The sequence below is a fragment of the Microcebus murinus genome, chromosome 14, assembly GCF_040939455.1.
Source record: "Microcebus murinus isolate Inina chromosome 14, M.murinus_Inina_mat1.0, whole genome shotgun sequence".
NCBI lineage: Eukaryota > Metazoa > Chordata > Mammalia > Primates > Cheirogaleidae > Microcebus > Microcebus murinus.
Genome location: NC_134117.1, coordinates 25,381,084 through 25,407,546, shown reverse-complemented (window position 1 = coordinate 25,407,546; position 26,463 = coordinate 25,381,084). Strand labels below are relative to the sequence as shown.

The following is a 26,463-nucleotide window of genomic DNA, read 5'->3' as shown; positions in this document are numbered from 1 at the left end:
CTGGGTAAAGATTATGGGAACTTGTTTGACCCCCATTCCCTCTTTATTTGCTGGCAACTTCCCTACCCTCTTATGGGGAGAAAGGGTAATGGGGGAAGGAAAAATCATAGAAAGTGAGGTCCTAGTGGACCCCAACATGAAATGGTCTCTCAGGGGTCAAGGGAATGAATAGCCTTTCATCCTGTCCCTTGCACAGAATGGGGAGTATATGCATTGACCCCTTGAGGGCCCTGGGAGTCCACATCGTCCCGCAATGTTTGAGGGAAATCAAAGGGGCATCATGAGAAAGTGCCCACCAATCCCAGGCCCCAGACGTTGGGTTTCTCAGCCCCTTTCCCATCTGGGGAGGTTGGGGAGCAGTGAGTATAGGTGACACAAGCTGCCCGCTAGCACCTTGTCCTTGGACACTAAGCTTAAGGCAGAGCCTTAGTGACGGCTGAGGAGGGAAGGAAGTGGGGAGGTGAGAGCCACCAGTGGAGCTCAGAGCGGGCAGGGTAAGTAGGAGCGGGAGGTTCCTGCATCCTGAGGAAGTCAGCAGGCGAGGCCCAGAGATAGCAGGGAGATGCTGAGGGTTGGCGGGAGTCTGAGGTTAGTGGGAAGGGTCATGGGGTAAGTGGGGAGAGGTGGGGTGGGTATCGGGAGTCTGGAGGGTTGGAGAGGGGACTGGGCTGGGAGTGGGCTGGAAGAGGCCAGTATCCGTGGGAGGGGGCTGGGTGTTGGGAGGTTCTGGGTGCCAGGGCACGGGATCCTCAGTAGCATCACGGGCTTGGTGGGCAGGGGGACGGTCAGCAGGAAGGCGCTGGTCGGGGAGGGCTGATGAGTCAGAGGGTGAGGGTAGTGGGCTGGGCCTGGGGACCCTGACCACAAGCTCCATGGGCTCCCGAGCCTTGTTTCGATAAGCCCGACGGATGGTGTCTACTGCTCGTTGGTGGGTCACCTGCTCCAGGCTCTCTCCATCCACTGCCACAAGCTCGAAGCCAGCCTAGGATGGGGTGGGAGAGTCACCCACACCACCCACCCCACCTGAAGGCACTGTCCTCTCACCTCTACCAGCTAGGACACACCTCCCCCATCTGGGTGCAGGGGATGGACAATGGGCTTTTGTGCCTGGAGCTATTGGGGGCAGGGTGGGGCACAGACAAGGGCCCTTTGTCCCTTGGGGCGTGGGGTGGAACAGGATGGGCCGGCCTTAGGCTCAGGCTAGCATGAGGGGACAGATTTTTCCCCAGGCCTGCTGATCCTGCTCTTCTGAACCCCCTAACCCCAAGCCTCCTCCCACAGCCTGGTCTAAACATGTCTGGCTGGAAGGTGAGCATGTGCCAGCCCGACCTCCCACCAGGCTCCCCCAGGAGTGGGCCTTGGCACTCCTCACCCACCTGCAGGGCCCCACTGAGGAAGGCGGCCCCACCAGGGAAGACCTTCTCTATCTTCACCATGGGCTGCACCTTGGACTCAATGCCCCCGGAAATGCTGATGCCTAGTGAACGTGAGAAACAGTGAGAGTGTAGCACATCCCAAAATGCAAGCTTCGGGACAAATCTAGGACCCATCCCAAAATTCAGGGCCCCCAACTTTTCACAATCCCCCAGGTTCTGTTACTACTCAAATCTTACTCTGAGATCTACCAGGTCCCAACTCTCTCGAATCTAGACCCCCAACTATACCTCAATACCCCAGATTCTCTTCCTAGGCCCAGCCCCCTTAGTCACACCCCAAAACCAAGCCCATCAACCTCCTCACCCAAATCCCAGAGTCCCCCCTGCTGGCCCCAGTCCCACCTGGACTCACCTAAGGACTGCTTCATCTTGGACAGAGTGACTGTCCTCAACTCCCCACTGGGGGCCTGCATGGCTGCCTCCTCCACTGTCCCGCCAGTTCCATTCTCGGAGGGCCCTTGCCTGCCCCCCACCTTGGCTGCCTGTCCATCCAGAGGTCGTGGCAGGGGGGGCCTGGCCTTCCGAGGCTTGTGGTAGCGCCCATTGGCCATGCTGGGGGTGGGGATGGGTGCCGGGGATGGGGAGCGCCTGCGTCCAGGGGACTTGCCTCGACTCCGGCTGCGGCTGCGGCTCTGAGCCCGGCCCTGGCTCTGGCCCTGCCCGGGGCCCTCTAGGCTCAGGGGCTCTGTCAGCAGCCAGTTAGGCCGTGGGGGCCAGGGAGCCACGGGGGGTGGTTGGGGAGGGGGTGTGCAGGCGCTTCGGCGGGGGGCAAAGGCATCTACTGGCACGTCTTGGAGAGGGGGGATCCCTTTATGAGAGTGGCAGGGGGCAGGGGCACTCAGGGAGACCTTGAGGCCTCCCAGCTGCTCCCTCAGCTCCCCGGCATCATCCTCCTCCGAGAAGCCATTTGCGGGCAGCAGGTAGAAGCCTCCGCGGCTGTCTGGGGAAGAAGGCCAAGGTCAGGCTGCCAACTCTCCCTGCCACCCAGAGCACCTTTCCAGCCCAAGGCCCTGCCAGGCTGTGCGGGGCCAATGCGAACCAGCCTGGGTTTTCCCAGGCCCTACTGCAGCAGGGAGAGCCCCACTGGGGCAGGCAGACAAACACATTCTATCATAATGACATTTTAATACTTTCTACTTTAATAGTTGCAGTTCTGTTTTAATATACCTAAGAAAAAATATTATTAGCACACCAAGCTGGTAATTTCTCAGAGATTATTGCATAGAATGAGACTAGACGTTAAAAGTGAGTGGGTTTGGCCGGGCGCAGTGGCTCACGCCTGTAATCCTAGCTCTTGGGAGGCCGAGGCGGGCAGATAGCTCAAAGTCAGGAGTTCGAAACCAGCCTGAGCAAGAGCGAGACCCCCATCTCTACTATAAGTAGAAAGAAATTAATTGGCCAACTAATATATATAGAAAAAAAAACTAGCTGGACATGGTGGCGCATGCCTGTAGTCCCAGCTACTTGGGAGGCTGAGGCAGGAGGATTGCTTGAGCCCAGGAGTTTGAGGTTGCTGTGAGCTAGGCTGATGCCACAGCACTCACTCTAGCCTGGGCAACAAAACGAGACTCTGTCTCAAAAAAAAAAAAAAAAGTGAGTGGGTTTCAAACCAACTATTAAGTAAGTAATGGTATATAGGTGGTGAGCAGACGGGACGGAAACGGCTCTGGCGGGCGAGAGCTTTCCTTCAGGGACCCACAATATGTCCCCCGTGGGGGCTGGGACAGAAGGCCCACCCTCCCTCCCCTCGTCTCCCCAGGCTTGTGCCCCTCCCTGGGCTGTGGGACTCTGACTGACCAGGCACAGGGGTGATGAGGTGACGCTTCGGTGGTGTGTCCTGCCGGGCAGGTCGCAAAGCAGGAGGCCGGGCTGGTTGGAGGGGAGAACAGGTCAGAGGCGAGGCTCCCCCCAGGCTCCCTGGCAGGATCTCAGGGCTCAGGCAGTGTCTGCTGTGACATCCCACCCCGTCCCCACGGGCTCAGGATGCGGAAGTCCTGCCCCCCACCCCCAGCGGCTGACCTGCCCTGCTCTTGAGGGCCTCGAAAGCCTCCAGCTCCACAGGCATCACCATGCTGTCAAAGCGGCCCAGGTCCGTGGGGGCCACCACACTCCTGTGAGAGGGCCAGGGGAAGGGGGCGGGCAGGGGCTCAGTTCTGGAGCTGCCGGGAGGAATTGCAGCCCTGGGGAGGTATCAGGGATCCCTTTCCTGCCCCAGCCCTCCTCTCAGCCCCCCCACCTGATGTCCCTCAGCAGCAGCAGCTTCTCAGGCCTGTCGAGAATGGCCAGCAGGGGCCTCACCAGGTCCTCCACGCCACCCTCGTGCACATACTGCAGATAGAGGTACCACAGGTCAGACAGCAGGGGGACTTCCGAGCTGGGTGAAGGTAAACGCCAGGGCCCTGAGGGGCTCTGGGAGGCATCCATGCCTTAGGAAAAGTTCACTCCACCCCCAGGCTGTCCATGGAATGGTCTTATCTTGGTGACTAGAGATAGAAACATGAAATAATAATGACCTATAGTAAACAGCAACAATAATAATAAGTTTGGGGACAGGCACTTTTCTAAGCCTTTTTCATATGATCTCTTATTTAGCAGCCACTCTGAGAAATGACATTAATTATTCCTGTTTTACATATGAGGAAACTGAGGCTTAGAGAGGAGGACTTTGTTCAAAGCCAGGCAGATCAGGAATTGCGAAGAGGGATTGGAACCTGAGAAGTCTGGCTCTTGCCTGCTCTGGTACCGGAAAAGGATGTGCAGGGAGTGGACTCTTCTCCCCACCCCCACCTCCCAGGCAGAAGGAAGGAATTTGAGCCAACACGAGGCTGTGGGCCTGGCGGCCCAGCATGTGTCCACACACACATCTACGAGCTAGGCTTCGCTCAGGGCTGGAATGGGGGGCCTGGGGAAGGGGGGCTCTACAGAAACCCTGTCCAGTCAGTGCCCTGGGGCTGGAGCCCCTTCTGCCTGGCACTGCTGAGATGCCACCAGCCACACCCCACTCCTTCTGAAGACCTGAACACTGGAAGCCACCCTACTTGGACAGCACACCGCCCCCTGGTGGCAAGAAGGAGACTGATTCAGGGACACACACACACACACACACACACACACACACACACACAGACCACCTCCTGTGGGCATAGACACAGAGCGTGCCCTGGCCATCAGAGGGGGTCATTGATAAATATCTAGAAATAAATAAAATACAAACCATGTGTGGCCCTAAACTACACATAAGTTACAGGGACTCACACATCCACATATCAACAATACACCCCCTTTTGTCCGAGGAGAGATACACCCACTGCACAGAACCAGCCACATAGATGCACACATTTCAATCCCACAAACATGCATTCAGCATCCACTAAGTGCCAGGCCCTGTACTGGGCAGTGGTGACACAACAATGAAGACCCTGTCTCAGATCCTCAGGAACTCAGTCTGCTGAGAATGAGGGGCAGATGAGTCACCTACCCCAGTGAGCTACAAACCACTGGCAATGGGGCAGAGGGACTCTCAGAGGAAGGTGGGAGCGTCAGAGCGGTCTTCATGGAGGGGCTGGTATTGTCACTCATTCTTAGAGGGTAGATGCAGAAACAGGAGGAAAGTGCTCCCAGTGTGGTGTGGAATAATGAATAGACAAAGGGTTCACTTGGCCACAGGGTCCCATGAAGTGCCTCTATGCAGGGCCGTGCAGGTTGGAACTAATGCTCAAGTAGAGCACTCAAAAGTGGTGCGGTTCAGAAGCTGTGTAAACCTGCGTGGTGGCCGCGGGAGAGCCGAGGTTGGTGGGTTAGAAGTCAAATCAGGAAGGGCCTCGTATGTGAGGGTAAGGAGCTTGTCCTCTATTCTGCCAAAGACATGGGTCGCTAGGTGGCTTGGGAATGTAAAGTGACAGGAGAGGGGATGTGTGACACTGGTCTGGCAGCTGTGGGGAGATGGCTCAGGGAGGAGAGAGGGGAGGCCTGGGGCTTAGGGCCACACATCGGAGTAACTAGGGGAACCTTACTCATCACTCTGGCCGGGCCTCCATCCCAGAGTCTGATCTCTGGGTGTGGGTGGGGCTTGGGCCAGGTTTGGGTGGTACCTGGCGCCCTGCAGGTGGTGAGGGCACAGTGAGAGGAAGCCTGGCTTGGGCAGGGGAGGGGAGTGGAGGGGTAGGTAAAAGGAGCTGGCCAAAGAAACAGACACGGAGCCCCACCTTGTGGCCACAGCTGGAGTTGCAAGCTCACTACAGGCTGGTACCCTCTGGCCCACTCAGCGCAGAGATGAGGGTAACACCTGTGAGTTAGCCCAAAGCCCCTTAGCTGCCCCCTAGCATGCACCCCCACCTGCAGCTCTGCTGTGAACCAGGCCTTGGTAAAGGGATGCGTGAATGATCGTGTCTCAGTCTCCAGGTGTCAATGCACGAACACATGCGCTAGCCAGCCACACGCACGCTCACACACAGACGCAAACCGGCTACTCCACAGACACCAGTGCACACTACACGGACATACAAAGCAGTCCCTCCTAAACAAGGTGGGGGTGGGGAACCCACAAACGATATTCCGAGACCCCTCAGCTCGCCCTCACACACAGCGTGCACCGACACGTGCTCACGGGAAGCCCACCGCAGGACACCACACAGGTTTACACGGGCTGAGAACTGCGCGCCTGGGCTCTCCCAAGACAGAGAGATAGGAGGGGACCTTCCAATCCTCCCAGAGGGGGCAAGCTGCACCTCCACATCCTCCCCGACATTCAGGCTCGAGGGACTCCTTCAAACCCGACTCCCCCACCCTGGGGCCCTGTGGTTCTGTTGGAAGTGGAAGGAAACAGAGAACAGTGTAGGTGTTGGGGTGACTGGGGGGTGCCAAGGATTACTTACCTGGGTAACAGGGGAGGGGCCTGGCATGAGGCCAGTCCCGCTGGCTGACGCAAGAGCAGAAGGAGGCATGGGGGGACAGCAGGGGCTTAGAGAGGCAGAGGCAGGTGACTGCAGGGACTCTTCCCCTACTCATCGCCTGTCTGGCTCCTTCTCTCCTCAGCTTAAATATCACCTCCTCCGAGAGGCCTTCCCAGACCATACCACCTAATGTGTGCCCTCCGGTTGTCTTCTCATGCTGCTTCCCTTCACAGCTCTTCACGTGACTGTCACTATGTGTGTTTAGGTTCTAGTCACTGTCCACCTCCCCTTCCTAACTGTGCGCTAGGTAAGGGTGTATGTGACAGGGGTGACTTCTGTTTTTACTGACCATTGGCTTCCTGTCATCGAGCCCAGATGCTGGTCAGTAGACAGTGGCCTGAATGAATAAGGGGCTGGGTGACTGAGTGACCACATGCTGGGGCGGCTGAAGGCTTACCCGGGAACAGTGGCGGGTGACGGCCAGCACCTCATCGTCGGTCAGCAGGCGCCGGGCCAGGTCCTGAATGAGGGGCCGTCGGCTCTCCCAGGCCTGCACTCGCTCATCCACGCTGGGCAGCTGGCTGGAGGGGCTCCCGGACCTGGCAGAGAGCAGGGCCCTGCCCCTCTCCCGGTCTGCAGGGCAGGAGCAAAGGGTGTGATGGAGGAGCCAGGAGCCATCGAGGGAGGGCAGGGGCTTCCCTCAGCAGGTCAGGGCCCAGAAGAGGCCAGATGAGAGGCCCAGGCTCCCAGACAGAATCCCAGACCTGTGCTGCCTACCATGGTCTCCCATGGCAGCCAGTCCACCAATGGGGTGCCAACCACGGCCCCTCAACCCCAACGCGGACCCCGTACCAGTCTGCTCCTTAACAGAGGCTTAGCCCAGTGGACAGGCACTGTCATAGGAGTCTGTTCCCCATTGGAGTCCCAGCACAGGCTCCCTCATTGCCCCAAATCTGTCTTTGGGAATCTTAACACAGGCCCTAAACATACCCCCTCACCTAGCAAGCTTAGTCTGATTGTTTTAGCTGCCCCAATATGCACCTCCCCAGCTGCCTGCTCCCCCTGCTTGACCCCAGCTGAGTTTAGTCCAAAGCCACTCAGCTGGCCCCGCACGCCCACCCCCGTGTCTACCACTCCACTGTAAACCAGGCCTTGGTAAAGGGATGTGTGTGAATTACCGCGTCTCAGTCTCCAGGTGACAAACTTCTGCACGGGCCCCACGCCCCCTGCATGAAGAAGAAAGGGGCTCAGCTGCAATCTGAAAATGGGTTTGGATGGGCTCAGGACTGGTGGGACGGGGGGTTCAGGCCAGAAGTAGGTGGGACAGGGGGGCCAGAAACCCAGCCATGAAGAACTTGGAGGTCCCACTAGGCAACGGGGAGCCAGTGAAGGTTCTGGATCAAGAGAGGGTACAGTCTGAGCTCTGCTTGTGCAGATTCATTGGAAGCAAATGTGTGGAGGGAGGAGCCTCGAGGACTGAGCTTGGGGGCACCTACCTTCAGGGGACAGGGGAAAGAGCAGCCTTTGAAGGAGAGAGTGGCCAGAGAGGAGGGGGAGAACCGGGAGAAAGCAGGGCCCTGGGAGCTGTGGGAAGAGAGATCGTTGAGGGAGGGCGACTGGCCAGCTTGAGTTTGAAGGAATTTTCTCTCCCATGGACTGTCACCCTGAGACCCCAGAACATTTGACCCCAGAGTGGAGGAGGGTCCAGCCCCTTATCCTCTGCTTGTTTTGCCCCCCCCACATCCACTCCCCCTCTGGAAACAGCACCCTGATTTTTCCCTGCGCAGCCCCCTCCCCGCATTCTCAGCCCATGTACTCCAGGATGGGCATGTGCCCCAGGCTGGCCAGTGAAAGCATCTCTCTCTGTCCCATATCACAGTGACTTGTTCAGCACGGCACGGGACCCTGTCCTGGGACTTCTGCTTGAACTGTCTAAGGAGAAGCTCTCTTTGCCCTGGGGTTGCTAAGCAGTAGTGGCCCCTTTACCTCCTAGTTGGCAAAGCCCACGTGATCATGAAGCTAACCCATGGGAAAGACAGAGGGGGACAGACATCTGCTGATATCATTCAGACCTTTGGACCCAGTTTAAATCAGTAGCGGAGCCAAGAAGTGCTTTTAAAAAAAGCTACTTGGAGTTGAGTTTCTGTCATGTGCAACTCCAAGAATCTTAACTAACTTAGTGACTCTTGGTCTAGTCTCTGAAACTCACCAGAGAGAGGATAGGGCCTCTTGTGAGTGTCCTTGGGAAGTCCCTGATATGATTCAGCTTGGGCAGGACCCTTCTGCCTGGGCCCAGACCTAGAAATGGCCTTGTTCAAGGATGCTTCTAGAAATGGGTTGGGCCAGTGGAGCTCTGGCCAGGGGAGGTGAAGCCAAACACTCTAGGAAAAGTGTGCCCTGCCACCACCACCAGGAGCACAGGATCTGATAATCATGAGCTCTCCTGCTTCCTTGCTGTGCTGTGACCCTAACAGTTTCCCCTTCTGTAAAATGGGGAGATAAGGCAATAACAATGCCATAACAACCACTACATTTCATGTGCACCTGCTGTGTGCCAGACAGCATTCTAAGTGATCTACATACGTGATCTACATTCACTTGTTCCTCACTACTCCTAAAGAACAGGTAGGTATTACTGCTCCCATTTTACCCATGAGGAAGCTGAGGCTCGCAGGGGTTGAGCGGTAACTCACGGCTGGTGAGATGCAGTGCGAAGTCTCAACCCAGGTCTGCTGGATGCCATGGCTAGCGGACGTCACCCTGCCCTCCTGTCTGATCAACCCAGCACTCACCTTTCTCCACATCTGGGCGAGGGCGGGCTTTGGCCAGGCTCCCGCTGTCCAGCGTCCAGGCCTCTCTGCGCCCGTCCCCTGCTAGGCGCCCCTGCCGCCCTCCCTTGAAGAAGAGGTTCATCAGCGTCTTGGAGCGCTGCAGGGCACCCTTCTCCCCCGGGGACCCCGACTTCTCCTTCTTTCGCTGCTTCTTCTCCTCTGCAGACACGAGGGAGCACCCGGGGGGCTGGAGGGCCAGGGGTGTGGGGAGGGGCAGAAAGAAGGGAGAGGAAGGGCAGACAGGATCTGCAGCCATGCAGGGTGGGAGGGGCTGGGGGGCTCCTCTTCCAACTTTCTGACACCTTCCCCCCACCCCACAGCTGTAGCTATGTACAGAATCTGCACTGCGGGCCAGTTGGAGGAGGGCATGCCTGCGTGTGTGTGCGTGTGTATGCATGTGTGTGTGAACAGGCCTAGGAACTCCAGGATGGAGGGGCTGGGGTTGGGCTGGTTTGGAGCCCACGACTAGTTTAAAATGGAGCCTAGTGCAGGGTCTGAGTATATTCTGGGGCTGAGTCAAGGCCTGGGGCAGAGGCTGGGGCAGGTTTGGGACCAGGGGACTGCGGAGAGAGCAGCAGCCACCCATCCCCCACATACCCCACAAGGTCAGGTGGCTCTGGGAGCGTGTGATGGGGGGCCGGGGTCGGCTAAGGGCCAGTAGCAAAGCAGTCTTGGGTGACTCAGAGAGTGCAGAATCGAGGCGGCGGGCAGGCGGGGGGCCATCAGAGCGGATGGCTGTGTCCCTGAGGATGACTGTGGGCCGCACGCTGCACCAGGTCTCCACGTGGGCCCCCGCATCAGGCTCCGTCTGCATAGCTGTGTCCGCCCGGCCCCAGCCTGGGCCGTGGCTGCCCGGCTCCTCGGGGCCCAGGCAGACGTCCATGCGGTCGGAGGGCAGGGAACCTGAGCTGTAGGGGGCACTGGAGGCACAGGAGGAGACACTGGAGCTGCTCTCAGAGGCAGGGGACAGCTGCTGCAGCACCCCGTTGCTCACTGCAGGGAGTGGGGAAGGTAGAGGCAGCTCAGGGGTCTGCCCGTTTGCTTCAGGGCCCTGCCCAGCTTGCAAACCACCCCTGGGCTCTGGGTGGAGGAATGAACATCAGTCAGGCAGCAGCCAAGGTTAGACTGTGGGGTCTGGGGAACCGGCTGCTCCCTAATCCTGCCACTGACTTGTTGGGAGACCTTAGGCAAGTCGCTTCTCCTCTATTCACCCACTGAGACCAGACCCTAGAACAGCCAGGAATTGGATCTGCAGCTTCTCAGCCGAGAGCCCAGAAATAGCTCTGGGCTATGGGACGGGCCTGAGGGGATCTTTGTGCACCCTACTTTCTTCTTCAGAGATCCTGGCCCCACCCTCAGGTCTCTGCCCTTTCCCTCCAAACTTGGGGACCCGAGCCACTTACGTCGGTCCAGCCAGCAGTACTCAGAAACCATCTCCTTGTAGGCAGGGTACCGGCCAGTCTCCTGGGGAGGGGAGGGCCCAGTGGGCATAGGAGGGCATGGGAGCATGGAAGAAGGGAGGGTAAGAATGGGGACGACAGGACAGGAGTAAACTTTCAACCCCATCTCTCTCCTCTGAGTTCATCATCTCTGGCCTCACGGGCCACTTTATTTCTGAACATGCCAAATTCCTTTGTACCCCAGGGCCTTTGCACTTGCTATTCCCTCTGCCTGGATGCTCCTCTTCAGCCCATCATGTGTCACCTCCTCAGAGAGGCCTGTCCTGACCCCCCCCCCAGCCACAGGGGCCTTTCTAGATCACTCCATCCTGTTAGTTTCCTCATAGCATCTGTCACAATCTGCAAGCATCAAGTTTGTCTGTCTCCCCCAGCAGCACAGACTTGTCTGTCCTGTTCACTTGTTACGACCCCAGTAGCTGCCATAGTGGCTGTCACACAGGAGGTGCCCGGAAATGGTACTGAATTAATGATTATTGAATGAGTGGGCAGAGCGGGAGTGAGAAGGGGCGTTTGGGGTAATCTGAGGGGAAGGAAAGGGAGAAATGGGGTGTGGAAGAGGTGGGAAGTGGAAATGGGGGATGGCAGAGAAGGCACAGAACAGCCAGATGGGCGAAGGCTTGGGAAAGAAGGGTAGAGCAGGGACCAGGGTTGGGCCCTGGGGAGAGCGGGACGTCACCTCCTCCAAGAGCTGGTGTGAGAAGGACCTGATCCTCAGGCAAGGGTGAGACCCACACGAATAATGAATCCAGCTGCCTCCTCTGACATCCAGTCTCTGGCCCCCACCCTCCTGGCCCTGTGCGCGGGGATGCCCACTATGCAGGTCCTGCCCAAAGTCACCACTACCAGCCCACCCTTCTGGGCAGGGCATTTGTGCCTTTCAACCCTAGGCCTCCACCATTCATAAGAAGGGACACTGCTGTAGCAATCAGCACTGGAACCAGGCCCCAGGCTGACCAGCTGAGTAACTGACTGCTTCGTTCCTTTGCCTCTCTGACTCTCAGTGTCTTCTGCAAAATAGAGATGGGAACAATGCCTGCCCTACCAGCCACGCAGCTAGGGAAATGCCATAAATTGCGGAGCAATGAACACAGTTAGATACCAGGGTGGCCCAGGAAGCCCGTTCTCTGGGCTGGCTTCTCCCTGACTCCCACAGTCTTACCCACCTTGATGGTCAACATGATGTGCGTTTGGCCCTTGAGCACTTCCACGGCCTGGCTGTGGCTGATGTCATCGAACCTGACACCGTTGGCCGCCAGGACCTGGTCCCCCACCTTGATGCCATTCTCCTCAGCCAGCCCACCATGGTCCACTCTGGGGGCAGACAGGCATCAGTCTAGGCCCCTGGCCTGCCCTCCCGGCCCCCATTCCAGACCCTTTACTTGGATGCGGGGATGCCCCAGTCAAGCTCCTGGCCTCTCCTCCTGGTGACCCTCCAACCCAGGTCCTCATTCGGACAGGCAGCTGGCCAGGCCTCGCTTGCTCCTCGTCCTCCGGCCCTCCCCCCCTCATTTCACTTCCTGCCCCAGCCCTCACTTGGACACGTAGATGCCCAGGCCAAACTCCTTGCCCCCGCGGATGTTGAAGCCCAGGCAGAAGTCGTCCGAGGTTGTGTACAGGTGGACAATGCGCCGCACGCCGTCCTCTGAGCTCTTGTCTGACAGCGTGGAGCCGCACTTCTCCACCACCAGCCGCCGATTCACCACATCCACCCTGGGGCAATAGCAGGGGCCCTCGGCTGTGTCCCCATCCCACCTGCCCTCCCAGCCCTGCCAACTGCACGGGAAAGGGGGGTTGCCTTTGGAGACCTGCCTGGGCCTGGGGCCCTCAGGGGGACATAGGTTTCAGCAAACTTGGGAAACCATCCTAATGGCCTTTGTATGGAGCCGCTGCAAGGTGCCTGCCAGGCCCATTTCTAATCCTTATAGCGCCCCCATGGGGAGGTGCTGTTATTGTCCCTCATTGCACAGCAGCAGCCATGGGGGCAGGGCCACTGGTATGGGGAAGGGCTGGAGAGAGACAGGCTCCTCCTCATGGGGAGGTCAGGCCTTAGGCTCCCCTGTTTCCGGCGCCCAGAGGGGCAGGAAGAGCAGAAGCAGTTTCTGACAATGGGTTTGGGCGGTGGCAGTGCTGGGTGGGCTGGGGCAAGGCGGGGCAGGCGCTGCTCACCACGTGGTCTTCTCTTTGGAGAACTTGATGCCCGGCACTCGGCCCATGCGCCGCACCATCATGTGCAGGCGGCTGCTGCCTGTCAGCACCTTCACGGCGCTGCCCATGGTGGTGCTCTCCAGGCTCAGCCCGTTCACCTCCGTGATCTTGTCCCCCACGCACAGGCCAGCCCGCTCTGCACCAGGGGACGCGGGTGGCTGGCATGGGGCACTTGGGGAAAGGGTCCCCAGGGTCACGCTGAGCCTCCCCCATCAGACAGGGCTCCTTGGGGTAAAACTGAGCTTTCTCAATCAGAGTAGGGATCCCCAGAGCAGGATCGCGTGTCCCCAGGAATCTGTCCCTTAATCCCCTCTGCCAGGAAGATAGGTCTCAAAATCATCCAGAAGGGACTTAGAAATTAATTGGCTGCTCTCTGACCCATTGAGGTCCCTACGTGCCTGTGTGGCTGTGCCCAGCCCATGGGCTGTGCCCATGTCCCCATCATGCCCTCCAGAGCTGAAGACTCTTTCCCCCACCCCTGACAGCAGCACACTTTGCCCCTCACTCAGGTAGGTGTCACATCCCAAGTCAGGACCTCACCCTAGGGGCCCCGCTCACCTGCGCTGCTCCCCTCCTCCACTTTGCTGACAAAGATGCCCAGGCCGTGCTCCGAGCCCCCACGCACGCTGAAGCCCAGCCTCCCCGCTGCACTCTTCTCCACCCGGACTGCGTGGATGATGTCACTTTCATCGCTGTTGGCTGTGGGGATGGGGACATAGGCACAACCCCATGTTCATTCTGGCACAGAGCGTCCCTGGGTTCCCCAACTCGAGGCCTGCACAATCTGGGTTACTGGACACAGTCACACAGGCACGTAGGGCCCTCAATGGGTCAGAGGGCAGCCAATTTTTAGGTCCCCTCTGGGTGATTTTGAGACCATGTGGGAGGGTGTGGGAGCAGCGAGAACAGCAGGACAGGACTCCTAATATGGGGGTATGTGTGTATCAATGCTTACCAAGCTGCACATGCCCACAGGCCTGGGGTAGGTCAAATTCTTAAAAATCCTGGCATTGTTAGGGTTAGATGGACAGAAAAGAAGGTTTGAGATTCCATTCCAAGGGGGCACAGTTGAGGGAGTCTAGGCCCTTCAGCTTGCAGCAGAAATGAGTATAGTAACTCTATCTTCAAATAGTTGTAGAGCTATCCTATGGAAAGCATTAGATGTTTTTGTCTGTGTAACCCAGTGGGCAGAAGCAAGTCCACATAGAATTAGACAGAGGCAGATTTTGTAAGGAAAAACTTTGTAAAACATTCAGCTGTCAGGCAGTGGAATGTGCTTTCTGGGATAGTGAGCTTCCCATCTTTAGAGGCATGCAAGGTGACACCTGGTAAATCCCTGTGTGGGATGTTATGGAAGGATCCCTGATGTTCCTTCCATTTCTTAGCCTCTGTGACTCTGGGGGTAAGGGCTCTAGGAATGACCTGGGTGCACGGGAGAGAAACCCACAATGACAGCTGCAGCAGGTGCCCAGAGCCTGGGGCAGCCCTCTCCGTCCATCCTGGGGAAAGTAGTGTGGTGTTGACAGGGTTCCCAGGGGCTGGAGCTGCCCGGAAGGCCTCTTAGGGGCCTGAGATGGGTGGGATTTGGTGGGTGGAGGGGAAGGGGAGGGCGCTGATGAGAGGATGGAGGGAGCCAGACCCAGTTGGCAGCCCTCTAGGAGGCCTTCTGGGTAAGTTGGGTCCCAGGTGAGAAGCCGAGATTTCTTTTCCAGCAGGAGTTACTCTAGAGGTGTTTGAGAGGGAGAAATCTCACACAGACACACACACACACACACACACACACACACACACACACACACACACACCATGCTTCAATTTGATCTAAGAGAAATCAGGTTACAGTGCATGGCCGGGCAGCTCAGAGGGAAATCCCCAAGGGCGGCCTGTGGGGCAGGGGCAGCGCAGGACAGTCTGAGGGAGCCTGGGCCTCCCCAGCTGATTATATCTACCCAGATGTCAGGACCTTTTCGACTGAGCCAAGGAGCCTTTTGCTCTCTGGCCCCAAACCCCCTTTCCCCTCCGGCCCTTTCTGTGGCCCCCCCAGGGCCCCAGGGTGGAGGGGCTGCCCATTTTGAGGCCTTGAGTCCAGGAGCTCACGTGCTGCGAGGATGGTAACTTCTCTACCTCTGCTGCCCCAGCACAGCCCCCTGCCTCTCCTCCCAGGCACCCCCATCACTCCTCTAATGATCTCCCGATTTCTGCTCTCACCCCTTTATCTACCCTATGCAGCAGCCAGAGCAGCTTTCATATTAGATCATGCCTTTCCCCTGATTGAAAACTTCCATGCCTACTCCTGCTCCTAGAGGAACTGCAAACCCCTCCCCATGCTCTGCCCTCTGCCCTCACCTCTGGCCACTCTCCTCTCCCTCGCTGAGCTCTGGCCACACTGACCTTCTTCCTGCTCCATGTGCCTGCAGTTCCCTGCTCAGACCTCTGCATGGCCAGCTCCTTTTCCTCACTCCCCTCCCAGCTCAGATGCCACTTTCTCAGAGATGCCTTCCTGGGGTCCCCTCCCCACCCCTAGTAAGTCCCTATTATAGTGGTTCTCAAAGAGTGGTGCCCAGACCAGCAGCACCTGAGAACTTGTTAAAAATGTGAATTCCCCTGCGCTTTCCCACAGACCCACTGAACCAGAAACTCTGGGAGCGAGCCCGCAATCAATCTATGTCTTAACAGGCTTTCCAGGCACTTGTGATGCATCTAAGGTTTGAGAACCACAATTCTATCATATCGTCCAAATGATTCTTCCTGTCCTTTGTCACTATTTGCTTCTCTGTGCATTATTTATTATGTCTCCTCTCACTCAGCTGTGTGCTTAGTCATGGTAGGGACTTTGTCATTTTCTTCCCCTGTATGTTACACAGTGCTTGGCATTTGATAAGTATTTTTGGAATAAACAAAAAGAATAAATGGATGAATGAACTAGGAGAGTGAGGAGAAAGGGCTGGTTTGGATTAAAGGTAATGAATTTTCTTTAGGACCAGTTGAGTTTAAGGAGCTGGTGGGACCTCATGGGACTAGTGTGGGTGGCAGTGTTCTCCTTCTCACTGTTTCTCCTGTATCAGCTACTTTACTCCCGTGAAGTGGTCTCAATAACAACATGGGGCAGGGGTTCCCAGCTGTGGGGAGTTGGAGGATGTTTGTGCTCAGGCTATGGGGAGGATTCTGAGCTCAGAGGCTCCCAGCCCAGGCAGGGTAGGGGCCAGGTGGTCAGGGCAATGCCCTAGTCCTGGTCCTTGAATTGTTGGGAAATGCTGCCCTCCTGGCTGAATGGTGGCACCAGGGTGAGGCAGAGGGAGAAAGAAATCATAGAACTTCCAGAAGAGGATCTTTAGAGGGACAGTATAAACAGCTCTTGCATCAAATATGGGTATGGGGGGTGTTGGGGGTACAGCATAGTTCTGTTCTTTCAATAGAATGGAACTAACAAGGGCAGTGCTGCAGTGCCTGCCTCCCCTCCCCCGCCCAATGTTTCCTAGCTCCTCTGGGGACTCCTGCTGCTAACCAGAATGATGGTAGTGACCCTGAGCAGTGCCCTGCTGCTCACCTGAGGTGAGGCTCACAGTGGTGGGTGACAAGGGATGAGCAGGTTGGTCCATGGGTGAAAGAAAGCCTGCTCCCTGAGCAACACACCCCACCCCTGTCCCAGCGGCCTTGGGAGGGGAACAGAGCTGCCCAGCTGGTGACCCAGCTGATGAGAGCAGGAGCAGAGCCTGGAAAGTCCAGTCTGGGATCCAGCCAGAGGTGCTCTGCTGGCTGAGAAAGAGGAGATGAGCTGGAGATATTTATCTGGTCCTGCCCACAGAAAGCCCGGGCCCTGGGGGCTCCCACTCCACCCCTGACATTCAAGGTCCCATCTTGCTTACCAGCTCTTTGTTGCCTCAAGTCTGTCACTGCAGACTGTCTCCTAAGCGCTCACCCCACCACGCTCCATGCTTTCCACTGCCAACCTTTGTTGGCAACAGCTCCATTCACCACTAGCTGTTTTGTTACTCTAAGTCCTGCTACACTGTACATTGTTGGAAGTGAAAAATGAGTCCCATTTCTCTCTAGATCCCCCAAAGGACCTATCCAGGGCTGGGGTAGAAAAGGAATCCCTGTTCTCCCCCCTCTTCTAAACATTTGCTGTTCTACCCTCATTTCCCTCTTTCTGTGCCTGAAACCTTTAATTCTGTCCACCCGCCCGGGCACTGACTCCTCACAGCCCAGCACAGAGCTGGTGGCACAATGGACAGGCTGATGGAGGATGTCCTCCTCCATCCTGCCCCACCCCCAAAGCCACCCCCAAATGAACTTGCAGAGCCCATGGGAGGGAGAGGCCAGTTCAGTACCCTCCCTTGCTCACTTGGGGGCTGGCATGCCACACACATGCCTTTCCCTGCTGCCTATCTGGCACCTCTGACCTTTCTACAATCCTGGAACACTAAAGAATTGTCCTGAAGGAGAGGCAAGGGTAGGTGAGGAAGAGCGTATGGGTTCCCAGAGACCCTCCCACCTCCCCTACACTCCCATCTCTTGAGTTCCCCCACCCGAATTGAGTGGCTCTGCCTCCCCCAGCTTAGCTCCCACTGTCCTCCACTCCCACCTCCTCATCCCAGGCCAGTGGCTAGGCCCCGCCCCCACCTTCGATGGGGGAGTTGATGAGGATGACACGGCCCATGGGCGACGAGGCTCGGATTCCGCGGGGGGGCCCATTCAGCAGCCGTTGCTGCCTCTTTAGCAGGTATCGCGTTGCGGTGGAGCCGGAGTCGCTGCCCAGGTGGCCTCGGGAGGAGAGGGAGCTCAGAGAGCCGGAGCTTAGGTCTCCCAGACCCAGTGGGTCAAAGCCCACTGCGAAACCGTGTGCCATGGTGGCTGGGCTAGGGCAGGGCCCTAAAAATCCAGGAAGGACCTGCTAGCCCCGGAGAGGCCAGCCCTGTGTGCTCCGAGCTCCATGAGTCTTCTATGCAGAGCCGGGGTCTCAGTAACGCGGAGCCCTCCCTTGAGCTGCCTCTTGGAAGTGTGCGCTCCAGGCCTGGGCAGGGAGGGCAGGGATGGGGGAGGGGTGTAAATGCTGCCTCTACTGCCCCCTAGAACTTCCGCCACCCCCCATGTGAGGATCCTGCCCTCCCATGCCTTAGGCTCCCACACCTCTCTCCCTCCAGGCCAGAGAACCTAAATGAACTTTCGTGGACTTTATACAAGGCAGGTGGGAATCTCTCCTTCACCCCTCATTCCTGTTCTCAGCTGAGTCATCTACTCTGGTCCCCAGTCCTCAGTAGAGGCTGGGATTATTGCGGGACCTGGGGCTCAAACGGTGAGATAATGAGGGGTCAAGGGCAGTTCCTTCCACCCCCTCTCCTGTGCATGCGGCAAAGGGCCAGCCCTGGGGGGTTGGGCCTCAAGGACAGGGCTCCAGGACCTTAGACTGCTGCAGCCAAGGTCCCCAGGCATTTTCCGGTCCCCAGGTCGCTGCTCCCGGTCTAAAGAGGTTGTGTGAACCTCTCCCAAGCTTGGGAGAAGGATCTGCTGGCGAGGGTCGCACTACATCTGGCGCAAAACCCGGGGCCAAGTCTCTCAAGCAGCTCTGGGACCCAGAACGCAGCACTCCAGCCCCAGCTTGGCTCTCCTGGCCACCCCCACCTCTCAAACTCGGCCCCCTCACCCTCACCTGTTTGCTTGTGTAGTGGCTGTCGGCCTCGCTCGCCCGCGGGAGCGAGCGACTGTCGCAGACTGGGAACCCCGCCCACGCTCCGCCGAGGCTGCGGGAATAGGGCTGGCCTGCGCAGCTCCGCATTCCTATTGGTTGGTGGGGCCGCCAATCACTCCCTCCGGGCACCTCCTTTAGACGCCCAGGCCAGTCTGTCTTCACCTGGTTTGGAGCCGCTAGGTCCTATCCGCACCAGGTCTATTTCTGACGCCCCATCCCATCGCTCCGACTTAGGGCTTGGGTCTCGGCTCGCCCCGCTTCCGCTAGAACCCTGTTTTCTCCGGGCCAAGCCAGCTACCGGGGCTCTTAGAATTGCCACCCCTCCGCAGTCACCCTTAAGGCTTCAGCGGGGGAATGTCACCGGGTCAGAACGGGGCTTGAGCCTGCGCTGGAGGCAGGCGTGCTCTGTACAGTGACTGGGTGAGTTGTGTGTGCATGGCCGAAGATTGCCTTCCTCACTTGCATCCTCCTCCTACACCACAAGGTGTCTCTCTGGCCACCCAGTTCCTGAAAGGCTGCAGGGGCAGCTGGCCACAGGAACCAGGGGAGGAAGAATCCTAAGAATTCCTTTGTGGTGCAATTGCTTGGATGCAGACTGAAGTTCCTGGAGTCTTTTGCCCTTCCACATCCCAGGGGCGGGGTTCAGGCCTGTGGTGCAGGGCTAGGGGATGGGAGCTTAAGGAGGCTGGGGACACAATGGAGCTGGGAGTTACAGAGGGGGAGCAGGGAGAGGGCTGGAGACATAAACCGGGCACAGGCACTACTGGAACCGGGCTGTGAAGGGCTGCGAATGCCGCGGTGCTGCAAGAGAAGCTTGTGGGTACTGGGTAGGTGCCCAGGGGGCTAAGCAGGCAGAGGCCATTGCCACGGCAGTCATCAAGTAAACAAGCCGGACAGTAATCCGAGTACCTCCGGGCGCACCTTCAGGGGACCGCCCCTCCACGGGACCGCCCCTCCACGCCGCCCACTTGGGCCCTGCGCATTTTCTCCTTGGACACCTGGACCTCTTGCTGCAGGGGCCAGGTGTCTCCCGAGGCCCGCCAGGGGACTGCAAGCCACGGGGGCAGCAGGCACGGCTCCTCCCCTCCTCTCTCTGGCCGTGGAGGGGACCGTATCTGATCCCCGCGATACGATTGGCTCTGGGAGGCAGCGTAGGGCCTGGTCCCCGTGGCCCGGGCTGGGGGCGTCGCTCCAAATGAGACCCACCGCCCCCAGGCTCTGCCAATCCCGGAATCCGCCGGGCAGGCGCGGCAGGGAGGCCCCCGCCCCTCCCTGCTGGTTAGCGTCACGCGTGACGTCCCGCGTGATGGCTGGGAGGGCTGTGGCGACGCCCGGAGAGGAAGGCGGGTCTGAGAGCTGCGGAGAGCTGCGGAAAGCGTGAGTGCTAGCTGTCCCGGCCGCGTTCGGGAGTCAGGGGAGTCGAGGGTTAAGGGGGTAGGAGGAGGAGGCCTGCCTTGAAACGCGTTCTCTATCCTGTGAGATCCAGCATCTGCGGCTCTATGGAGGTCCACGAGAAACAAGAGGAAGTTGGTTGGGGGGCGGAATGTCAGGGCGGAGCTGTGTGTGGTCACATTAAAGTGTCTGCAACTGGTCGGAGTGTGCATATCGGTCCTTGTGGGCCGATGTATACAGAGCGGGTCGGTCCTGTTTGTTTGTCTGGGTAGGGCATGCTCGATGGTGTCTTTGTGTGTGGGTATGTGAGTGTGAGTGAGAGAGGAGGAAGTGTGGTCGGAGAGGATTAGTCATTCTGTAGGATTTTGCCCCGTGCTGCCAGATGGCTGCTCCAGGCTTTCCTCTGTGCTGGGTGGAGGGGAGTCCACTGAACCCTGCTATTTTCTGTAGGTGGGTGGCTGGATAGGTGGCTGTGCCAGCCCTGCCAGCCAGGGAACAGGGACAGCCTGGAACAGGGAGAGCCTGGGGTCATTCAGTGTGGGTTGGGGAAGATGGGTCTGGAGAGGGAATTTGTGTATGCCCAGGTGCACACACATGGCTGACAGCAGAGTCCTCTGAGATCTGGAACAGATAAGCCCTAGGTGGCCAATGAATCCTTGCTCCCCTCCAATCGGGGGCTGGAGTGTGGGATATCTTATGCCATCTTCCCAAACAGCCTTGGGAGTTTGTATCTAGGTCTCAGGGCAGCTGGGGCCTAAAGCTGACATAAGAATGGGAATGTCATGCATATATTATATTTTTTGTGTGCATCTGCAGCACAGGAGTAGCTGCACAGGAGGTAGCTGCTGCTCATGCATCAAACACATGTAAATCCTCACTCATAAAAATCTGCACCAAGCCAGAGCCGAGGGAGGTCTGTTTGCCTGGTTCTGGTCTTCCCTTCCCCCTCCTCCTGTGGTTGCAGGTCCTTAGGCCAGGACATTGCCTAGGAAACAGCTCCTCCCCAGCCTGTGCTTACCTATCTGGAGTCACCTTGAGCTCCAGAAGGGACTGGTGATAGGCTCAGGCTACCAAAGGTTTCCTTAGGTGGAGCCCTTGGACCCTGCCCTTGGAGCCCTCTGACCTTCATCCCTGCCCTGCAGAAAATGGGTGAATTGCCCTTGGATATCAACATCCAGGAACCTCGCTGGGACCAAAGCACATTCCTGGGCAGGGCCCGGCACTTCTTCACTGTTACTGATCCCCGAAATCTGCTGCTATCTGGGGCACAGCTGGAAGCATCTCGGAATATCGTGCAGAACTACAGGTGATGCCCTCCCCATCTGACCCTGTACTCTAGTGTCTCATTCCCTGCCATTAATATAGTACATTTTGTGCCTTCCTTTTCAAGGTTGAGAGTCACCCTGTCCCAATCCCCAACCCCCCTCTCTCTGCTGGCATCATGGACAACTATGGCACAGTGCTTTAACCCAATGGATTTTAGGGAGTCTGGGTTGAGGAGGTGGCATGGATATTTGTGGGTGGGGGGCTCTTCTATGCCTCACAAACACACTCTACAGCAGCAGTCCCCAACCTTTTTGGCACCAGGAACTGTTTTCATGGAAGACAATTTTCTACAGATGGGGGGGGGTATGGTTTCGGGATGATTTGAGCACATTACATTTATTGTGCACTTTATTTCTGTTATTATTACATTGTAATATATAATGAAATAATTATACAACTGACCATAGCCTGTCTGCTCCTTGATAACTTCTGCAGGGCCGGTGTGGTGACCCCAGGGCTCACCGAGGACCAGCTGTGGAGGGCTAAGTATGTGTACGACTCTGCCTTCCATCCGGACACGGGAGAGAAGGTGGTCCTGATTGGCCGCATGTCAGCCCAGGTGCCCATGAACATGACCATCACTGGCTGCATGCTCACCTTCTACAGGCAGGTCTTGCCCATATCCCCTTCCTGAGGGCTCTAGGCTAGAGGATGGCTTGATGACTAGGTACCTCCTCTCTGTGCCAATTAGGGCAGAGAAGAGTAGGTGGGAGCCAGCTTGTGTTAGAATCCCTTCTACTCCTCAGAACTCAGCCTCAAGGTCCTTGCACCCCAGAGATGATGCATGTGTTTGTGTAAGTGTGTGGGTGGGTGGATATGCAGGCGTTACCAGAGCAAATTCTAGGGTCATCAACAGGGTATGGGAATAACCTCTGGAGTTTCATTATAGGGGTCCAAGAGGGACACTGTTGAGGGGGCAGAAGTAAGCGTCTTTGTTCCCTCAGGAAGACCCCGACTGTAGTGTTCTGGCAGTGGGTGAACCAGTCCTTCAATGCCATCGTTAACTACTCCAACCGCAGTGGCGACGCTCCCATCACGGTGAGGTGAGAGAGAGCTGGTCCCCAGGAGGAGCTGCAGCACCGTGTGGGACCCTCCCCCAGTCCACCATTGCTCTCTGCTTTTCCTGCCTGCTCCCTGTGGCCTGCGCAGGCAGCAGCTCTCATCAGCCCACCCCCTCCCTACTTCCCCTGCCTGAGAGCAGCAGGTCCTCTTATATATGCTTTGGGGGACCTGCCCCTCTTCAAAGAACAGGACTGGGGCTTCCAGACAAGGTTGCACTGGAGCTGGGGGCAGGGCTTTCTCTGCACCGAGGCCCCCCTCCTATGCCCATGCAATGAGGATTTGGCATGTCCCTAAAGGAAAGAGCTACATGCTGGACTCTTCACCTCCCTCTGGTGACCTGGCTCTTCCACCCACAGGCAGCTGGGAACAGCCTATGTGAGTGCCACCACAGGGGCTGTGGCCACAGCCCTGGGACTCAAATCCCTTACCAAGGTAAGGCCCCCCACTCCACTGATACTCCATTCACCTTTTATCCATCTTCTTCCCGTCACTTCTCCAGTCCTGACCTACGGGCTCCTCACAACTCTCCCCAGAGTCCTTAATCTTCCCCAGCCCTCAGGGCCACTGAACAACACCTTTCCTCCCTAGCACCTGCCCCCCCTGGTTGGCAGATTTGTGCCCTTTGCAGCGGTGGCAGCTGCCAACTGCATCAACATTCCCTTGATGAGGCAGAGGTGAGTGGCCCCAGCTCCTGGCACGTGCATGCCCCGTGTACACGTGGTACACCATCCAGCCATGCAGGCCAGCCCAGATTGAGGACACTCCTTTCCCTCCCTGGACATGAGCTGGCCTCCTGTCTTAGTCTGACACTGAGATCCTCTAGGGTTGGGGGAGAACCGGCCTTTGAGTCTAGGATGTGTGGAGGAACTCCAGGCAGTAGCTGTGCATTGGAGCATTGCAGGTGGGACTTGGGCCCTGTGATCTGACCCCAAACCCCTTTCCCAGGGAGCTGCAGGTGGGCATCCCAGTGACTGATGAGGCAGGTCAGAGGCTTGGCCACTCGGTGACTGCAGCCAAGCAGGGAATCTTCCAGGTGGTGGTATCGAGAGTCTGCATGGCGATTCCTGCCATGGGTAAGGCAGAGACAGCTGGGTGGGGTGTGGGAGGCTCTGAAAGAAGGGGGGTGCTGTTCTTGGGGGCTGTTACTCTAGGGGCAGTAAGACTCTGGGGAGAGTGGGAGGAGCTATGAAGGGGACTCCCTTCCTTAGGGTTCCCGGCTTTGACTCCACTAATCTACTCCTCCCTCCCTGCCCTGCCCTCCCTCAGCCATCCCCCCACTAATCATGGACGCCCTGGAGAAGAAAGACTTCCTGAAGGTAGGCCACTCTTGCCTCCCTCATCCTGGAAGTGGTGGTGGCTGGGAGAAGTGACCAGCCCCCAGCCCTCTCTCCAGCCTGGCCTGAGTCTAAGACCTGCCACCCATTCTCCTGAGCCCTGCACTGTTCCTTCCACCCTCATTCATTCAGCAAAAGTGAATTGGGCTAGGGTGAAGGAATGCAGAGGGAGCAGGAGGAGATGAGGAAAGGAAGGAAATGGTTTCTGTCCTGAAGGAAATTGGTGTTACTCTGGAAGCTTCTGGCACATACAGCAATGGACTGTCATAGTCATGCTCGATATCACACTCATCTGTCACCTCCCAATACCCCCAACACACACAGGTGCACACAGGCACAGGCACAAACAGGACAGGGAAGCAATTCTGAAGGGTGAGAATGGGTGGTGGGATGCCAGGGAGGGTGTCAGCATGCAGGCCTGGCTGGAGAGGAAGGCTGTAGTTTGGCTGCAATCTATCATGGGCTTGGGAGAAGGGAAAGGGCCACAAGTCCTAGGTGTCAAAGGCAGGGAGGATGGGAGAGAGCTGTGGCCGGTGAGATGGGGTGAGGGTAGTGAGGCAAGGGTCGCAAGCCATTCTATGGTCTCTCTGTCTCCCCACAGCGCCGCCCCTGGCTGGGGGCGCCCCTGCAGGTGGGACTGGTGGGCTTCTGGTAAGTGTGCAGGGAGTTCATGGTGGATGTGGTGGGTATTTATTGCCTTTAAGATGCTTATATACATAATTCATTCATACATTCAGCTGGTGTGTGTCTTCGACACCTGTAGGACATACTGTGTGTTATAGGGTGGTCTCTGTTCTTGAAGGTCAAGAGCTTAGTTGAGGGAGTTCCCGTCTTCATCTATAAGAAGAAACCATAGAAATACACCTTTTGATATCATCCAGGAGCTTCATGCCCATTTAATTACCGATTCTGACACTTCCTGGCTGTGGGCCTTTGGATCACTGCTCCAAAGGCTCTTTCCTCAGCTGAATCTAATGCCAGGGTTCGATTTAATGTTCCTAAAAGGTCTTTTTGGCTTTAATCAATCTCCACCCCTATGGGCTATCTTTGAGGATGGGGTGGGGTGTGGGGACTGAGCACCCTTAGACCAAAGCTTTACAAACCTTTCCAATGCTCTTCTCCCCCAGCCTGGTGTTCGCCACCCCTCTGTGCTGTGCCCTGTTCCCCCAGAGAAGGTAAGTCTGCCCCCGGGCTTGACTAGGGCTCTGGATAGGACTGGGTCTCTAAATAACCAACTCTAGAGTCCTGCAGTGTGTTCCAGAACAGGCGGGGCAGGCACTCAACTGATTCGGAGAGCAGGGGGATGACAGTGAGCCAATCCTTCTGGCAATAGGAGGAGAGGATGCTTACCCCTGGGAGGAGGCAGTATGGTGGTCCCTGGCATGGAGGAGGGCTGGGTTCAGGGGACATTCAGCTGGCCTGTGCTGTTCTGTTGCAGCTCCATACACGTGAGCAGGCTGGAGCCGGAGCTGAGAGCTCAGATCCATGAGCAAAACCCCAGCATCGAAGTGGTTTACTACAACAAAGGGCTTTGAGGAAGGGTCTGCCTGTCTCTTCCCTCACCTCCTTGGGCGGCTGCTTCAGTGGAGCCTCGTCATCCCTGCCACTCGCCTACCACCTGGTACCAGGCAGGGGGATTGGTGGGCAGGCAGCCATTGAGCCAGCAATCCAGTAGGCTGGGGGAGGTACCACTATAAGCCTTTTTCTTCTCCTCTGGTTTCAAAGAACAGGGTCACATAATCCCTCCCTCCTGTGTTTGAATGTCCACACATATACATATGTGATATATGTGTGTATGCGTACATTGTGTATGTGCTCTTGAAAGCTAGCAGCAGACATGCTGTTCTGGACTGTTCTGATATCTGGCCTCCTGCACACCTGCCAGCCAGCCAGGCTACAGGCGGAGCTGCCTTTCCTGAACTCTTCCAGCAGACAGCACCTCATCCTTTCTCAACATAGGAGGAGCCCCAGGATCACAGGACAAAGACCAAGGGACACTAGCAGGCCAAACTGGGCCGAATCCTCCAGGTTTCTGATACCTAGCTCCCAAAATGGACTCAGGAACTGGGCTGGCAGAGGAAGACATGTTGGGATAAGGGAGGCATGGGGCTAATGCAATCCTCGGTGCCATCCCCCAATCCTGCAATAGCTCTATTTCCTCTGCTGCTGTACCATAACAAAGAAGCAGCAGTATCCCATACAGCCCTTGCTGTGTCAGCCTCTCCCCACACTGCAATGTGGGCATCTGCAGGCACAGTCTTAGGAGTTCTTGGTCTGCTCTGACATGACCTCAAATCTAAATCCTACAATTCCAACCCCATCCCCCAACCAAAACCCACAGAGGCAGAGCAAGATCTGCCTTTAAGACCTCCCACACTGTCCTCTCACAGAGGGGCACACTGTGGGAATGGTGCTTAAACTCCCCAGGTAGGTGAGTGGGTGTGACTAGGACACCTTCAAGGGCAACTAGGCCCCGAGTGTACAATCTGAAGACAGAGAATTTTGTGTTCCATTGACCCTTGGTAGACATTCAACAAAACCCCTACTATAACACCTTCTCTTGTAGAGGTTGGTCCTGCCCCCACCTCCACTCCCACCCCCAAGAAGAGGAAGGGCCAAGGCACCAGTAGCTAGTCCACATGGAAGATGGGCTTGGGGATGTGATGGGTGGTGGTAAAAATTCACACGGTTGTTAGATCTCAATTCCAGCTCCCATGGCTGAGGCCTGAAGATGAAAGGGCCCTGGTGGGATCCTCCTGCTCCCCCCAGTCAACCACCACCAGTGATAACAGCTATGATGCCGTGGTTACTCAATAAACAGCAAACTTGTCTACTT

General features: G+C 57.2%; 2 protein-coding genes across 4 annotated transcripts; one reads left to right on the top strand and one right to left on the bottom strand.

Annotated features, from left to right (window-relative positions):
- Positions 1-55: 55 nt before the first annotated feature.
- PDZD7 (PDZ domain containing 7) lies at positions 56-18,549 on the bottom strand. Its single transcript, XM_076009845.1, has 16 exons — positions 18,475-18,549; positions 17,448-17,838; positions 13,383-13,523; positions 12,786-12,960; positions 12,153-12,329; positions 11,783-11,930; positions 10,563-10,623; positions 9,121-10,152; positions 7,507-7,554; positions 6,786-6,961; positions 3,673-3,764; positions 3,456-3,547; positions 3,234-3,305; positions 1,789-2,376; positions 1,377-1,477; positions 56-982 (listed from the first exon to the last, which is right to left on the bottom strand). Exons 2-16 carry the CDS (start codon positions 17,671-17,673, stop codon positions 590-592), a joined length of 3,522 nt encoding a protein of 1,173 aa, XP_075865960.1. The 5' UTR covers positions 17,674-17,838; positions 18,475-18,549; the 3' UTR covers positions 56-589.
- Positions 11,057-26,463, top strand: SFXN3 (sideroflexin 3). Of its 3 annotated transcripts, XM_076009843.1 has the most exons (12): positions 11,057-11,074; positions 16,304-16,376; positions 21,048-21,211; positions 21,667-21,841; positions 22,180-22,274; positions 22,650-22,725; positions 22,882-22,967; positions 23,239-23,366; positions 23,560-23,609; positions 24,229-24,278; positions 24,755-24,802; positions 25,066-26,463. In XM_076009843.1, the coding sequence occupies exons 3-12, from the start codon at positions 21,051-21,053 to the stop codon at positions 25,160-25,162; spliced, it is 966 nt and encodes a 321-aa protein (XP_075865958.1). In that variant the 5' UTR covers positions 11,057-11,074; positions 16,304-16,376; positions 21,048-21,050; the 3' UTR covers positions 25,163-26,463. The 3 variants fall into 3 exon arrangements, with proteins under 3 accessions (XP_075865958.1, XP_075865959.1, XP_075865957.1); XM_076009844.1 differs by lacking the exons at positions 11,057-11,074; positions 16,304-16,376 and adding an exon at positions 18,749-18,933; XM_076009842.1 differs by lacking the exons at positions 11,057-11,074; positions 16,304-16,376 and adding an exon at positions 19,778-19,890.